The sequence below is a fragment of the Pelmatolapia mariae genome, linkage group LG13 (genome assembly GCF_036321145.2).
Source record: "Pelmatolapia mariae isolate MD_Pm_ZW linkage group LG13, Pm_UMD_F_2, whole genome shotgun sequence".
Taxonomy (NCBI): domain Eukaryota; kingdom Metazoa; phylum Chordata; class Actinopteri; order Cichliformes; family Cichlidae; genus Pelmatolapia; species Pelmatolapia mariae.
In genome coordinates this window covers 24,283,999-24,298,773 of record NC_086238.1, presented here as the reverse complement: position 1 = coordinate 24,298,773, position 14,775 = coordinate 24,283,999, and the positions used below count along the sequence as shown (strand labels likewise).

General features: G+C 39.8%; 1 protein-coding gene across 5 annotated transcripts in view; it reads right to left on the bottom strand.

Annotated features, from left to right (window-relative positions):
• ltbp1 (latent transforming growth factor beta binding protein 1) overlaps positions 1-14,775 on the bottom strand; it is a 125,781-nt gene that overhangs the window by 85,817 nt on the left and 25,189 nt on the right. For all 5 annotated transcript variants that reach the window (XM_063490931.1, XM_063490934.1, XM_063490935.1 and 2 more), the window contains exon 3: positions 11,441-11,825. In XM_063490931.1, the coding sequence (XP_063347001.1) occupies positions 11,441-11,825 (385 nt within the window). The remainder of the gene's footprint in view (positions 1-11,440; positions 11,826-14,775) is intronic.

Here is a 14,775-nt window from a genome sequence, read left to right as displayed (position 1 = left end):
CTATGACCCTGTAAAGTCTTAAATAGCTCTTCTGTTCAGATTATGCAGCAGGCTAATGCAGATCTGTACTGTAACTTTTCACACCTCACTGTATGAAATGTTTGCTTGTACAATGCAGTCATGAAAACATTTTGTTGTTAAAGGGTTACAATTATCTGTTAAGATAAATTTGTGTCTGTGTACTCACAGTGGACACGATGGCGTATGTAAACATGCTTTTGTGCATGCTTGTTTATATAAACTGACCAGCATCTAGTTTGTTATGGGGGTGACAGGTGTTGTAATCTAAATTGAGACAGGCAAGGGGAGCATATTTGACTTTGTTTACTGCTCACTCCCCTAAATGAAACCTATAAAAACATGTAACCTTTCAAATCTGGAGCCAAGAAAAGCACGATTCATTTGATATCGATGGTTATGATTTTTGTATAGGAGAGAAAAGAAAAGAAATTTGGAAAATGTACAAAATGTATCATAACAGTGAAGGGACCAAAGTGCTGCATTCTGTCAATAACAAAAATAAGCAAGAAACAAAGATCAAAAATGTTCGTCTGAACAACTGCAACATAATCCTCATTAACTTAAATGAATTTTTGTAGAACTTTTGAGTAGGAACACCGACATTCAATTCTAAGCTGTGAGACACAGAATATTGACAGCAGGTTACAAAGGTTACAAAGAGATTTTCATCCTGCCGCAAGAAAATATCATGACTGCATTCAGTGGCAATGAGTGCAACAGTAAAATAAAGAAATTAATTAAAAAAAAAAAAAGACAAAAGTTTGGAGGGTGTCCAGTGAATCTTACAAAAGCCTGCTGGTCTTGAATATCAGATTTTTTTTTAACTATTTCCACACAAACAGATCAGTGAGTGAGGTGCATACGTGTGTGTGCGTCTGTGTGTGCGTGCGTGCATGCGTGTGTGTGAGTGCGCATTCATATCTTTGTGGGGACCAACAGCCCTTATGGGGACCAAAATCCTAGTGACTAACCTAATGGTTAGGTTTAGGGTAGGGGTTAGGCTTTTCATTTTTCATGGTTAGGATTAGGGTAAACGGCTAGGGAAAGCATTATGTCCCCACAAGATATGAATAACCAACAAGTGTGTGTTTGTGTGTGTATGTGAGACAGAAAGAGAGAGAGGAGGGAGGGCTGAATCTGTTCACTTTCGGCCTTCAATGCTCTGGCCACAATCACAATCCAGTGCCGACCTCCAGAACTAGCTGTCCAAGTCTTCCCCACAAGAACTGACATACTCTGGTCTACCGAAATGAACCCGCTGAACCTCACAAGTGCCCTCACACATACTAGTGAAGGCAGTCGGACTTCAAGGAGGGAAAGCCGCAATATCTACACTGAATAAGATCTGATAAGATCAGATTAGAGTTTCAGTAATAATCTGCAAAGACTGTTTAATGAACCCTGGCAGAAAGTACAAGACAGCAGTTGATAAATCAAGACCCGTATGCCAAATTTGGTCCTCTGTCAAAAGGATTCAGTTCCTCAATAACAGTAAAGGTTTCCACTATGATTGCTTTCACCACAACTTGCATTCTAAAAAAATCTGCTTTCAGTTTTTCAGATTATATTTTTCCATTTGTATTCCCTAACTATGGTAGTACCATTTCTCTCTCTCTCTCTGCACTACATCCAACAACTTCTCTTTTGGACATGGTGGGTCTGCATGTACTTTGTAATGTGTACATGCCGCAGAAAACCTGCAGGTTTCACATGACTACATGATCAGAACTAAGAGAATTTTCCTCTGTTAGTCTCTAAAGAGCATGTGTGGGCTGTCAAATGATCGCTAAATTAGTCCTAATGATCACAACAATGATTAAGAAAGGAAACCGATAGCTTATTCCCTTCAGTACAGTTTTTCTAGAGTCGTGTGGTCACTTGACTTAATGAGCCAACACTTTGCTCAGGCGCATTGTTAATGAAGGTTTTCATGAATAAATTATATAATTATATAGCGCTTTCCTACTCTACAACTTACCTCATTCATACAAGCACTTTTATTCGATGCATAAGTGCTTTCTATCTAACATCCACACATATTCACACTCCAACTTTGGGTTTGGATATTTGGCATGCAGACTGGAGGAACCAGGGAGAAACCAGGGATCAGTTAGTAGATGACCTTCTACACCTCCTGGGCTACAGCCAAGCCAACTTTTCTAACATACGTTATGAGGCTCCTAACACCATGGCTTGGTATTATTTTCACCTTGTGAGACTGTGTGTGCAACATCCTGGCAAAATGTGGTCCTGGATACAGTTAGTGAAGCAGGGACTACTACAAAAATGGTTCTGGGTACTTTAACAGATATTTGCATGTTTATCCATTTGGACACATTTTGTCAACATCACTGCTCAAACAGGCAATCTCAGTCTTTATATGTGTTTGGTTAAAATTTACATGTGGTCCAAGATCAAGTGTTCAAGTTTTTTATAAATTCCTGAAGTTCAAATTCAGTCAGCCTGAACCTGTGTTACATGTTTTAAATTGTTACGAAACTACAGTAGAAATGTAATGTTCTCAGTTGCAGTCACTCAAACTTCTATTTCTAAAGTGTAACTGTGTTCAGTTCTTGCATACTCAAAGGGTAGTGACTTGTCAGTTACACAGTGGACCAACTCTAAAGCGCGCTCTGTTTTATCGTCCTTTTGGACTCTAATAGGAATCATCATTTAAAAAAATGACCTACATGTTGTAAGATTAGCAATGAACTCATCTAAATAGTGTTTACTGGAGTCACTGATGAAGAGAGTGGAGCAGAAGGGTGTTTTTTCTTAGACTCCTATACAACCAGATTGTATAAATAAGAGTGCAGGTTTAAGGCACTTCCGCTTACTGAACTTTCCAGAACCGGAAACTACATCTATTAATCACACATAAACTGACTGAGGCTTTCACAGTACTAAATATGAAAGGTCTAACAAAAACAGACACAACAAATTTAACTGAATTAAATGATTCAGGTCTTTACAAAAGAATGAGGCAAGTACAGTGCCATTCACCAGCTAACTTTCCAACTGAAGGCATTCTAGGCAAGCGCGATATTTTGAACAATTATAAGATGAATCCCATCAGTAAACATTTCTGTTTTCACTCCAATGTTAAAACCACTGGACATTTTTCAAAAATGGAGACTTTACTGCAGATGCACAACACACAGCCAACTGCTTTTTGTGCCATTTATGCTGTTTTCCTATTCATCATTAGAGGGACAAAAGAACACATACATTCACAACATTCTTGTTAACTCATTACTGAAACATTGGTTGGGAAATTACATTCAACACATCCAAGCAGCATCAAAGCCAAAAAAAAATACTGTGAACTGCAGACGTGACCCAACAAGATTTTCATGTACGCTGGACAAATTTGTGTCTTTTTGAAACAAATTTTCTAACACAAGGCTTCTAACACTTTAGCTCGGTATTAGGTTTTTGGATACAGGACTGGATTATATACTGATGGTTCAGTATGGTGACACGATGGTTTGCAGCGTTGCATCACAGAATTAAGGTCCTGGGTTGGAATCCACCATCTGGCCGGGGATTTTAGGTTTGCATGTTCTGCGTAGGCTGGACAAAGGATGAGAGTAGGGCATGGTGGGAATGCTGCTACACAAGTAATCCCAAAAGGAGGGTTTACATGAAGAGGATGTGGGACAATTCGATACCCAATAGCGAAAAAATAGTAGCTAGGTGTTCCTACATTTAAACGAAGCAACTGCTAGCTCAACTAGAGATTGATGAGGTACAACATAAATGCTAAAGCAAAAGGGAGTGTGGACGTCAGGTCAGGGAGGAGATACCATCATCCCCACCATCGAAGATTGGGTACCATGCCCCATGAACAACTGGTGCGTTGAAGACATTGAATGTGAAAGCCCTGGGTAAGTGTAAAGATGTGAATGTAGCATTATGGACAAACCCTACTGCGACCAAGACAGAAAGCAGCCAACTCATCTACATTATAGCAGCAGTGATCACTGAGATGTTTGGCTACAAGATGAACAGCCACAAGGAGCTGTACCCTCCATGGACACGGAGACTAGAGGCCAAGATCAAGTTAGCACAGTGGGAATTTAGCCAACTATCGGAGCTGCAAAAACACATGATGAAAAAAGGGATGCCAGCTTGGCCAGCTTATTTTCCCACAGGCACTAATCACGGCAGCACAAGAACTAGCTCGTAGCTAATATTGCATACTCTCTGTATATAATCACCGTGACAGTGTTGCAACTACTTGCACTTTAAATTCTAATTACACCCACACATAAACTACAAGTGCTACAAAGCACTAGTTTTACTAATTTATTACTTTCTTTTTAGTTGTGTGAGGAGAACCTGCAAAGTAAGAGTTTCATTGCTCTGCATAACCATCTGTGTTTTGCCGTGTACATGACAATAAACTTCTCAAATCTTGATAGATAAATATATAGGGGACTATAGTTAGATAAAAGATGAATAATAATTTTTCTTTTGCCAGGTTGAGGATGGGATTTTGGGGTGTAGCAGAGCAGGTCAGAGCATGGAGAGCTAAGGAGGGGAAGGGCTTCAGATTTCGGCGGAGCAATGTGCAGAGGCTGCAAGTTTGGTGATGTGGATGTGATGATAAACTCTATACAATAATTATTTAAAATGTGTTTATTGCATTTCTGTAGCCAGCTGTAAGGTCAGTTTTCCAATTCAGGCAATCAGCTGAAATTTAAAGCTGACCTGTTTTTATTTTGTCATTATTTTAGTGCAATTAATCCCGCATGTTATCCAAAAGTTATTTTCAACCTTTCAGAATGTTCTTATTCTATTTTTTTTTAGATGTGTTAGTTGTCACGTTATTTGTTGTACCCTTTGTTTATCAGAAATGATGCCTTTGCCATTATTCCTACTGTTGCAGGAGGAGTTAAAATGACCACTTCTGGAGATTTTGGAACACTAGCGGTTCTAGTGATAAGGTCTCTTGTAAATCTGAGCTTACGTTAAGTGTTTTACTTTTCTCTGTTTTTGACAGAGGCAAATGGCATACCCCCAAAACAACATAACAATCCGTGTAATAATCCAGGTTGTGTATCAGTCAAAAAAAGTGTAGATATGTGTAGATAAATTTGGTCAGCATTGTTGTAGAAAAAAATATTAATTATCTGTATTCCACACAAATGACCTAACAAGGAATGGGGAATTAATACCATATTTTGTATTGTGCTGTATGACATAACCACTCTACTGCTAGAACCAAAAGGAGAATAGGTCCTTGTGAGAGATAAATGCTTTCTGCAAATCAAGAACAGCTTTCGAGGACACAGGTCTGGTAGCAATTATGTGTGCCTGTGCAGGACATTAAACAAAAAGCTCCTCTTAACGTTTTGCAGAGTGCATCTTAAACACTGCACACAAAATGTGTTCATTAACATACTAGAAATATTCATCTTCTAACGTACCAACATTAAGCGGACACGCTGGTCATTCTGGACATTTCCATCAACATTTTGCTGTAACACAAACCTGAAAAGGGGAAAATTGTTTTAAATCTACTTTCAACAATTGGACCAGACAAGGCATCGGGGCAGTTTTTATCGTGTCTGATGCGACTGCACTTTCTCCAGTCATCTGCTATAGTGACAGGCAAACCAAACCCGAGTCTTACCCACAGCTTTAGTTAATGGCATTTCAACTCCACATATGAAAGTTGCGGCAGAAATTTTACCTATTATTACACTGACTGCTGGAGAATGAGAGTACTGGCCATCCAAACTGCAATAACACAGTCTTCACAGTAAGCAATCCATGTTTGGAAAAACACACTGAACAGTTCATGTGTTTGTATCAGCAATACAGTTTGTTTGCAGGCCTTATCATTAACCATATCAAGGATTTCTACTAATCATCAGCAGATTATATTCGTTAGTATCTCCCGGACTCCAACTATGAGAAGTTACAAAGGAAAAAAAGCAACGGTGTCCACTGATTCTTTATATCAAGACTCTCCATGCTCTCAACAATATTCCAGATGTGGAAAACAACATTGTTAGAGGCATGGGCGTGTTGCCGAGTGGGTCACTCTTAAAGTTGAAACGTGGAAAAATTGTGCAACAATCTCCTGGCATCACTTCCAAAATAGATGAAAATAATGCCAGAGCTGCCTTCAAATGAAACGTGAGTTTCTGACAAACAGTATGTGAAATCTTCAGAATATTTCCACTTTCAAGGTCACTGACAGCACGAGAGGTTAGCCTCAACTTTAACAACACTCTAGTTTTCACACAGTCATACTCATCCTGTACATTCCACAACATACCCACTCAACATAGCACCTTAGACACTGGGGGGGCATCGTTCTGCACCCCTGTTTCTCATACCCTGTCTGGGACGGGGGTCTGCAGGAAGTTTGTCGTGGGCTTTGGCATCGTCCCGGTTTGCTGCTGGTTCAGGACGGCTTATGCTCGCTGGATGCTTCTGCCCCTCCCAGGGATGTGGGTGCTTGTTGAGGTTGGGTGTTGTCGACCTCCTCCTTGTCGAAAGGGGGCTCTGCAGGAGGCCTGGTGATTCGTGGGTGCCTGGGCCCCTGGGAGCCTGTTCTTGACTCGCACCGGGGTGGTCAGTCTCTAGTGGGGTTGACTGCCTTTCACCTTTGGTCCTGTGGATTCTCACCCCATGTAGGGCGTCCCTCCCTCTCCTGCTTGGTTGAACACGCAGATGTTACAGAGATGTACGAACTCAGGTCTTCAGTACTCTTGGGGGCTGCAGATGGTACGGTTGTCCTGGTTCCATCTCTTTCTGCCTCTGGCTCTGGGGGGCAGATATTGCGGCTTCCCACCCTCATTATCAAGTATGTTTGTGACAAAGACACATACAGAAACACTGACTCTCAATCTCTCACTCACATCCACACTCACACAACACACTCACGGTCAGCGGGAGCTGACTGTGTGTTTGAGTGAATAGTGGGACCCAAATGCAGACACGGTAGGAGACGGAACTGAGTTTTAAACAAAAGGTGAGCCATTTATTTGGCTGACATAACATGAACACAAAAACAAAGCAAGAGTGAACAGGGCAAACCCTAACCTGAAACCCAAACTGGGAAATAACTAAATAATTATGAAAACTGTGACGAGAGACATTGATATGAAACTGAACAGGTACATGCGACTATGGAACTATGAAATAAACCAAACATAAACATAAACCTGATCAGTACAAAGAACTCTGAGACATGACGTGGCTAGACATGAAACCAAACAGACAACCTGACAAAGACTGAAAGAAAACACATAGACTAAATACACACAGGAAGTGTGTGGGGAAACAGCTGACTAGAATGACATTATGACACCATGGGGAAAAGTAACAATAAGCACAATGAAAGACTTTCAAAATAAAACAGGAACATAAAGGGACGCAGACATGACACATGACAGGTTAAGACACATGAACCAACAAGGGACACTTAAACACAGGGGTGATGACATAAAGGGATCTAATAAACAAAGAACTCAAACTGAGCAACCTTGGAGCTTAAGATGACTAAATAAACTTAAACAATGAATATCACAATACACAGTGCTGGGAAGGTTACTTTTAAACTGTATTCACTACAGATTACAGAATACATGCCCTAAAATGTATTTTGTAACGTATTCCGTTACGTTACTCAATGAGAGTAACGTATTCTGAATACTTTGGATTACTTAATATATTATCATGCTTTTTACAACTACATGAATGTACTATTGCTGTGTGATTTATTACTATTACTGAAGGCTACTCACTATACCAATACCAACTAGATTTTTAAATCTTAATATAAAATGAGTAACAGTAGGGTGGACGGCTGCCCTTTTAGCAGCAATCTCATATAGGTAACTATTCCGCGCGTATATAAAACAGGTCTGCGGCTCCGAACCATAATAAAGGGACCTCTGGCTAATACGTTGGTTCCCTGTTGGGCTTGTAGCCGAAAACTAGTTTTACTTTGTTGTCTAGGTCAACTTTGCTAGCGAGAGACAGAGAGAGGCGTTGAAAGGCTGCTCCAACGGAACTTATTGTTTCGGAGGAAAAAACGAACACAGTGTACAGTCGAGTCTTAATAGCTTACTTACAACTGGGCTCGTCAGGCACTCTTTTTGGCTGCAGTGGTTATTATTATATTTACATGCTTCCATCTCCCGTTTCTGGTCGGTGACAACTCGTACTTTTCCACTCTTTTTTCTCCCTCATTCGCGCTCACAGACACATAACGGGTATGGCAGTCCATTCTCCCTGCAGCACAGACTACACTGCTCATGAAGCCACATTCTTGTGTGCCTGTAACAGTTTGCCTATTGCCTTCATATTAAATAATTTTTTGAATAATAATTTTTAAAAATATTTCTTCACGTCATTATGTGGAGGTAGAGGTGACATGGGCCGCGAGATTGAGACACAGGCATTAGAGCCTCTTAATGCGTGTTTTGTTTGGGTTTCCACCGGCGTGGAATTACCAAAAATAGAGAGGGAACAGCCTAACATATGAAACAGGAAGAGACCACTGTATAATCCATTTATTTCAACAAAGTAACTGTATTCTGAATACCAACTTTTTAAACGGTAACTGTATCGGAATACAGTTACTCATATTTTGTATTTTAAATACGTAACGCCGGTACAGGACTGTGACAGTATCTGTGTATTTTTGTGTTCCATGTATATTTGTTTTTTCTTACAGGTGCGGCAGTAGGCAATGTGAATTTCTATTTGTACTCTATCCTTTTATTATATTTCACCCTATTCCCCCCTCCTTTTTCCCCTGTCTGTCCTGTCTTTTACACTGTTATACTATAACACGTAATAAGAACACAAATACAAATGAATAAAGAAACTGATAAAAGAAACACATGAACAAAGGGAGCCTACAGAGATTCTATATAGCTGTTCTTGGAAAAGCAAAATATGTTCAGCACAACAATGCATTCAGATAATAATTCTGATTGCAAAAGCTGCCAGACAGGACAGGATTATAAACAATGAAATCCTTCAATGTGCAAATCAAACAAACATGTGGGACTGCCTTTTTCAAATTGCTTAAATCAGACACATTCAATCTCAGAGTGACACAGAAAAACTATTTCATGCATTTATAACTTTTAGGCTGGACTACTGTAATTCAAGATGCTCTGAAACTTCCTGAAAAGCATTCAGCTGATCAAGAATGCTGCACTGAGACTGCTGACAGGGACTAGAAGGAGGGACCATATTTCATATATTTCATCTTCACTGGCAAAGCTTGTGGTTGGGGCTAGATAAAGTGAGACCTGACTGAGACCTTTTATTAGTTATGCTGCTGGAGGTTTTCCATGATACACTGAGCATTACCTCTTTTCTCTCTCCTTGTTTTCATACATCACTATTAGTAATTACTAAAGTGTCTCCAACAGTTTGTCTTTTTCTCTCTTTTCTTCCCCTTACTCCTAACCGGTCATGGCAGATGGCTTTCCCTCCCCTCTGACATCACACAGGCCACACACAGCCCACTTTACTGTTAACTCTCTTTTCTATCACTAAACATGAATATAACTGCACATTTAATCCCAGAGATATCTTAACATAAGAAAAAGAAATGCAATTACAACAGCATGTTGTTTTTCTACACAATAGAAAATTCTAATTATAGGATTAAGAAGCTGATTAAATGCTCGCGATTTGCTCAAAATGGTCCTGAAGGGAACATACCGGAGAAAGGTCCAGCTCTTCATTATGATGCTACACAGAGTTAAACAATTCCAGATGCTCAACAGAAACTTTTTGTTGAGTTTTTTTGCCTGCAGCAAATATTACAGTTTGCTCAAACTGCTGTGATTAGATGTATTTGTATTGGATTGGATTTCATTTTATTTTAGTTCTCAAAATTTTCATGTTTATTGCTGTACATTTAATAGACAGTCTTCAATGTGCAGCTGATCTGATGAAGCCCTGAAAGGCTTCAGTCATACATTATCAATATAAACAATGTTGTACATGCAAACAAATTAAAAACCTCTATCAAATCCATCAATGCTTCCTTATTCCAAAACCTTTAAAGGTGACATTTTCCATTTCGAGGACACAGGTCTGGTAGCAATTAAACGGATAGCTTTCCTCACAATCAAATGCTTTAAATTCTTTTCTTTAAATCTCTGTTGATCCTGCATATCATGCAAATACACACACACACACACATGTGTGTATTTATATCCTTGTGGGGACATCTCATTGACACAATGCTTTCCCTAGCCGCTTACCCTAACCCTAACCATCAAAAATGAATGCCTAACCCTGACCCTGACCCTAAACCTAACCATAACCTAATTGTAACCCTGACACTAAAACCACATTTTGAGTCTCAAAAATGCCTTCAAACTCGTGGGGACCGGGATTTTGGTCCCCACGAGGGCTGATTGTCCCCACAAGTATAGTAAACTACCAATTTTTGGTCCCCATGAAGATGTTAATACCCGTCCACACACACATACACACACACACACACACACACACACACACGGCAATATCCACCTTGAAGTGGTATAAACAATATTTTGACCAGACAAGACTACTGCTGAAATAAATCTACTTTAACCACTCCTAAAGAGGATAGCAATCATCCCAAAATGGAACTCTGTTATGAATAACAGAATAAAAGACAGAATTTTTCTTTTATTCTGAATAAAATAATAAAAGACAAATCGCATTGTTGATGCACACATACATGATTTTTTCACTAATGTCAGCAAGACTAATGTATTTCAGTAAGTTCAATGTTTTGTGTCAGTAGCATGTCTTCTGTCGAGACTCTTCAGAGGAGATGTATTGACCTGGCAACCAAGAAAAGGAAAAAAGCTTTGGAAAAAAATGGCAACTGCTGTACAAAACACCACAAAAGGAAGAATGACTCTTCCCTTATACCACCAACTGGTGGAGGTATAGCATCTACATAAGATAGGAGGAGAACATCCGTTTTTGGAAAACTTGTAACCTGTAAGTACAAACTGAGTATCATTTAATCATCGCCACCTACCTGACTGTTCTTGCTGAAACCTTGATGACCACAGAGTACATGTCTACTTTCTGAAGGATAACACCCCATGTAACAAAGCTCAGACTGCTTTTTATAATATAAATTTACTAAATGGCCTCCATAATCAGCAGAGCTCAATCCAACAGAGGATCTCTGGGATGTGATGAGAGCATTTCATCATGAAAATGCTGCCTACAAATCTGACACAAATGCATAAATGCATTTTTGGTTTTGTTATTTTTTTAAATGTGGTTTATGACTTCCAGAAGCTTGTCTATCACAGGAGCTATATGTGGGAAACAAATTAATGTTTATTACCAAAGCAAATTAGGGATGTGGCGGTGTGAAGACTTTTCATGGAAAAATGTATTGAAAGATTGAATCAAAGATACTTACTGCTGTTGGATGTGTTGCTGTATGTAATGTGGCCGCACAAACTGCGGGGCTGGCTTGACAGTTAGTTTCATCTGGCCCATGTTGTTAGATGGAGAGGGGCCAGAGCCATAACCATTAGGAGGCACTTGCTGAGGTATTGGCCGCTGGGGTACCACACTGTGTACATTGGTGTTGCCAGAAGTGTGTCCATTAGTATGACCAGTGGTGTGCCCACTTGTGTGACCAGTGTTGTGCCCGTTGGTGGGTCCGTTCCCAGGCCGCGGTGGAAAGGAGTGTGTGGGTACAGTCTTCTGTTCGCATGCCTTCCCCTCTGAGCCAGGTTTGCAGACACAGTGCTGAGGCCTGAGGCACATTCCTCCATTATGGCACTGAGGGATGCAGTTGGCTAGGACACCACATGAAGTCCAGGGTACAGAGAGAGAGGAAAACAGAAAGACAGATTGAGAATAAATGATGATAGAAAGATGTCACCCATACAAAAAAAGGAAAATCAAAGCATATGGATATAACAGACTTGGGTTTTCTTCATTTTAAATGTACTTCTATTGTTCAGAGATTCTGTAAAGCATTTAAACGTCTCTGCTCAGTGTTACTATAGACCAGGGGTAGGCAACTCCAGGCCTCGAGTGCCGGTGTCCTGCAGGTTTTAGATCGCACCCTGGGTTAACACACCTGAATCAAATGATTAGTTCATTATCAGGCCTCTGGAGAACTTCAAGAAATGCTGAGGAGTCATTTAGCCCTTTAAATCAGCTGTGATGGATCATGGACACATCTAAAACCTCCAGGACACTGGCACTCGAGGCCTGGAGTTGCCTACCCCTGCTATAGACAGTGGTTACACGTGGCATATGGTTCAGTTAGAGCTGCCTTTTGTCTTAATTATATATTAGATACTCTATATATAGAGTTTTTACGGCAATTTATGAATCCAGTTAGAAAAAATAATTCCAGAACCAATGTATTTATCATGCACGCAGCTGCTATAGGAAACCCAAAACATCACCCCTACAGCGGGACTGGTGAACATAGGTCATTACATACCTATTCTGACAATGCATTGAGGGGCACAGTTTGACACAGTAGTCCAGGAGTGTAGGCTGAAATGTTTTTGTTCCTCTCTTTTAGTCTCTTTATAATTAAGCAAATGTATCCCCCCAAATTATTTTTATTTGACCCATTATTTCTTTATTTATCCTATGCTGGGCCTTAAGATGGACTCTCAGTTCATAAACTGTCTGAAACAAGTCATCTTATGACTCTTACCCTGTCATGAAGCATGGGCCTGAGAAACACAGGACAGTTAACTCAAAATGCACCTTTCAATAAAGTTGGGGAAACAGTCCAAGAAGTGCAAAATCCACAAGGCAAAGGAACCCAGGCTTTACCGGGAACTCGTACGCGCAGATGCTGAGACAAACACTGAGGGGAAAACACCCCTATACATTCAGGCAGGTATGGGAAGTGGAAGGGAACACAGCTGGGTAACAAAACAGGGGTGATAATAATAATACAACAGGAAGTGAGAACAAAGAAAAAAAATGTGAGAAACAGCATTTGGCACTGCCTGAAGCCTAAACTGTTGCTGACAGGGATTATTTTGACTACATAAATGTCCTGCACATATAATGTGAAATACACATTACATGCACATTTGGTTTGTATTAGCAATTTTCTGTGATACCAACGAATTTGACCCATGAACATGCTTTTAAATTAATTAATTTGTTTCAAATTACTTTTTAAGTGGATTTTTTTGTATTTCCTCTTTCTAACTGAGAAACCATTATTCCAAAAACAAGGTACATATCAAACTGGGAATTTTGTGTAAAGGCATGTATCCAAAACTACAAAATCAAAAGCACTTGAGCATACCACAGAACACGTGGGTACATCTGACCAGCTGTTAATGTGAAATTAATGTGAAATGTCACTTAACAATTGATATTTTCAGGAGACAGTTTAGAAATACTTTTCGTCTATATACTTGACCTAATTATGACATTTTAAGTGTGTGTGTGTGTGTGTGTGCTTAAAGGTCTTTGTGTGTGTTTATAAAGGAGACCAGCCAAAAGCATGTAATTAGACAAGGAACTATTCTTGCCGAGCAGATGATAGGGGCATCCATCTATCAACTACAAAGCCCGTCTCACAGGCAGCATAGCAGAAGTTTACATACTGTACTCAAACACACATGCACATACATGCATAGATATGTTTGGTTAAACCATACAAAGGAAACTGACTGAAGATAAGCCACACATCTGGACCTCCATCTGACTACTCACTGCCCAACTTAAAAAGAAAACCTTAGTTCCACATTCTAACCCTAAACTAAATAACTTTAATTAAATTCTGTCTATAAAGTCTAAAATTCTACTGCTTCTTTGTATGTGTGTGTGTGTGTGTGTGTGTGTGTGCGTGTGTGTGTGTCAGCAGCAGGAGAAATGACTCAGAAGGAGTCCAGTCCCTCTTTTTCTCCCCATGGGCCCTGAGGGTGTGTCACCTCCTCACTAAGCTTGTTAGACTAATTAGCAGCTTTGAGGTTGGTGAAAATGATTAATGAAGGGAAACTAAATGATGGCTGAAAGACATCTCCTGCAACAAGGACAACATACACCCTGTGTGGTCATCCACATGGCTCACGACAATGCTAATATACTGAGTGAGATCTGTACACATTTCCTCCTCGCATGATGGATATGATGCAGTTTCACTGATGACATACAGCTTGAAGTTGCTTTTTGGGAATACTTTGTTACACTTTCTACATTGTTCAGCCGTGCAACAGCAAGCACTCTTTTGCTTTCACCCTCATAAACCGTCTGAAAAGCTCCAATGCAAGTTAGTAATGCAAGTCCCCCCTTATGGTCACCCCTTGTGGAAGGATTTAAAATTGTCTTTCACAACACTGGACAGCCACACACCAAACTTAATTAAATGCAAGACTTACTTTTAGCTGCAATGAACGAGACTCTGTTATTTTAAAATCAACAGATTGTTCTCTGATCATCTGTACATATACTGATTACTTCAACACTCTTATTTTAGCCCTAACACTAAAAAAGTTAAAGTTGAAAGATGTATCGTTTTAGGTTAAGCACAAACTTTAGCAGCACTGAAATGCACTAAATCCAGGATATCCACAATACATTTATACTCCAACAACCACAGCCCAAAAAAGTGTGGACTCGCTTTCACCATATAATATCAGTCGAGTTACACCCATCTTCTATAAAGTGATTACCTCACAGATTACATCATTGCTGTCCTTTCTCCCCTGAAGCTGAATTATGTTAGTATTTTGAAACAACCCCACAGTTAATTTTCCAGTT